This window comes from Morus notabilis, unplaced genomic scaffold (genome assembly GCF_000414095.1).
Source record: "Morus notabilis unplaced genomic scaffold, ASM41409v2 Scaffold7752, whole genome shotgun sequence".
Classification (NCBI taxonomy): domain Eukaryota; kingdom Viridiplantae; phylum Streptophyta; class Magnoliopsida; order Rosales; family Moraceae; genus Morus; species Morus notabilis.
Window position 1 is genome coordinate 1 of NW_010366930.1, and position 1,579 is coordinate 1,579.

The following is a 1,579-nucleotide window of genomic DNA, read 5'->3' on the forward strand; positions in this document are numbered from 1 at the left end:
TTTCATTTTTATTTTCATACAAAAAATAAAATTATTTTAAAACGAGTTCCAAATGCACCATTTGTTTCAGAATTAGGATATCATTATCTATTTACTCTTTTACTTAGACTTTGGTAGGGAAAAAAAAAAGTGTGGGAAGCGACCGGCCGTAGCTACTTCCTTTTTGTGTGAGCGTAGGGGTCTCCACATGTTAAGGAATGTTCGCATTTGAGCTGATGGAAGATGAAGCGCGTCACCTTAGACCCACCAAGAGGTAATGATGTTGAGTTGGTAGCCTAGAAATAGTCCAAAGCGTTTCCCATGAGACTCAAACTTGAGATGTCCCATCTACTAAAGCACTTGGGAATAAGCCAAATCCATTGCTCTAGGCTACCACCTTGGCAGTAGTCTTTTTCTTCGATTAGTCCTAGAGGGATTAAACTTTACCTCTATAATGTTATTCAATTTTCATCATCATTATTATAATATTCATAGATGTTTTAGAGTATATCTATGTTAACTCCTTGAACGAGTTTAAAACTTCATCTTCTTTTGTCAGGTTGCTTGGAAAGAGGGATTTGATGAGCCTGGTGCTGAACATTTTGACCACAAGATTTATGGCTCGAAAAAGTGGATCGGAACCACTGAATGTGCTGCCCTTTTACGCTCCTTTGGGGTCCGGGCAATGGTGGTTGATTTTGGTCCTAAAGAGTTGGAGTCGCTTTATCTTAGTGTTCCAGGTTCAAGTGTTGGGGACGAGGTGAACGTTGCTATGTGTACGGGAGGAAAGAGGAGAGGGGTTGAAGTTTATGGACCAATGGATAGGTATGTTCTGAGAAAGAATCATAGTGTTCATCAAGGAGATTCCAGTGTGCAGGAAAGGGCTAGTTCTTCTGGTGTGCAGCTTGGTGGCTCTTTGGGTAGTGAAAAGAATATCACAAGAAAAAATAGGGGTCAGCAGGTTCTTGTTGACTGGGTCTGGAATTACTTTTCTAATGAAAACACCACTAAACCCGGCAATCGTTGTGTCATTGTCAGTGAGAAAGCGTAAGTCCAATCTTTGTAGCCCAACATGGAAATTGTTATGTTGAGTATCATGTTTGGATAGCATTCATTTTGAATGCGTTCTAATGTTTTGTGAGCTGTTGTGAGCAGGCCCTTGTACTTCCAACATGACGGGCATTCAAGAACTATTGTTGGAATTCAAATCAAATATCAACGAAACGGGGTTCAGCAACATAATCTCTTGATCTTGGACCCTGGTCATGTAAGTTTCATCCTATTCATTTTTCACTTAATTGTGGAATATGTGATTCCTTTTGCATTCTAAAAGCTGCAGTTAGGTTTTGTTGGTGAATAGAATTGATTAGTTCACAACACATAGTAATACGAAGAATTCCAATTTTAGATGGATTTAAGGTGTTTTCTCTTTACCCTTTTTTTGGAAAATCTTAGGCTTCAACTGAAATCAGAACTTATATCCTCTTCTTGACAAATGTACACTGTTGTTTTGATGTTTGGTTGGAGGATTCAAACCATGATTTGAATCATGGTTCAAGGTTCGCTACAGTGTTTTCTCTCACAAAAAATACACGTAAAT

The 1,579-nt window shown here is 38.7% G+C and overlaps 1 protein-coding gene across 1 annotated transcript; it reads left to right on the forward strand.

Annotated features, from left to right (window-relative positions):
- Window positions 1–156: 156 nt before the first annotated feature.
- On the forward strand, window positions 157–1,246 carry LOC112094146 (the record flags this gene model as incomplete). Its single annotated transcript, XM_024174339.1, has 3 exons — window positions 157–253; window positions 539–1,026; window positions 1,135–1,246. Coding segments are annotated over exons 2-3 (474 nt in total), but the record flags the coding sequence as incomplete, so codon positions are not given.
- Window positions 1,247–1,579: the final 333 nt, after the last annotated feature.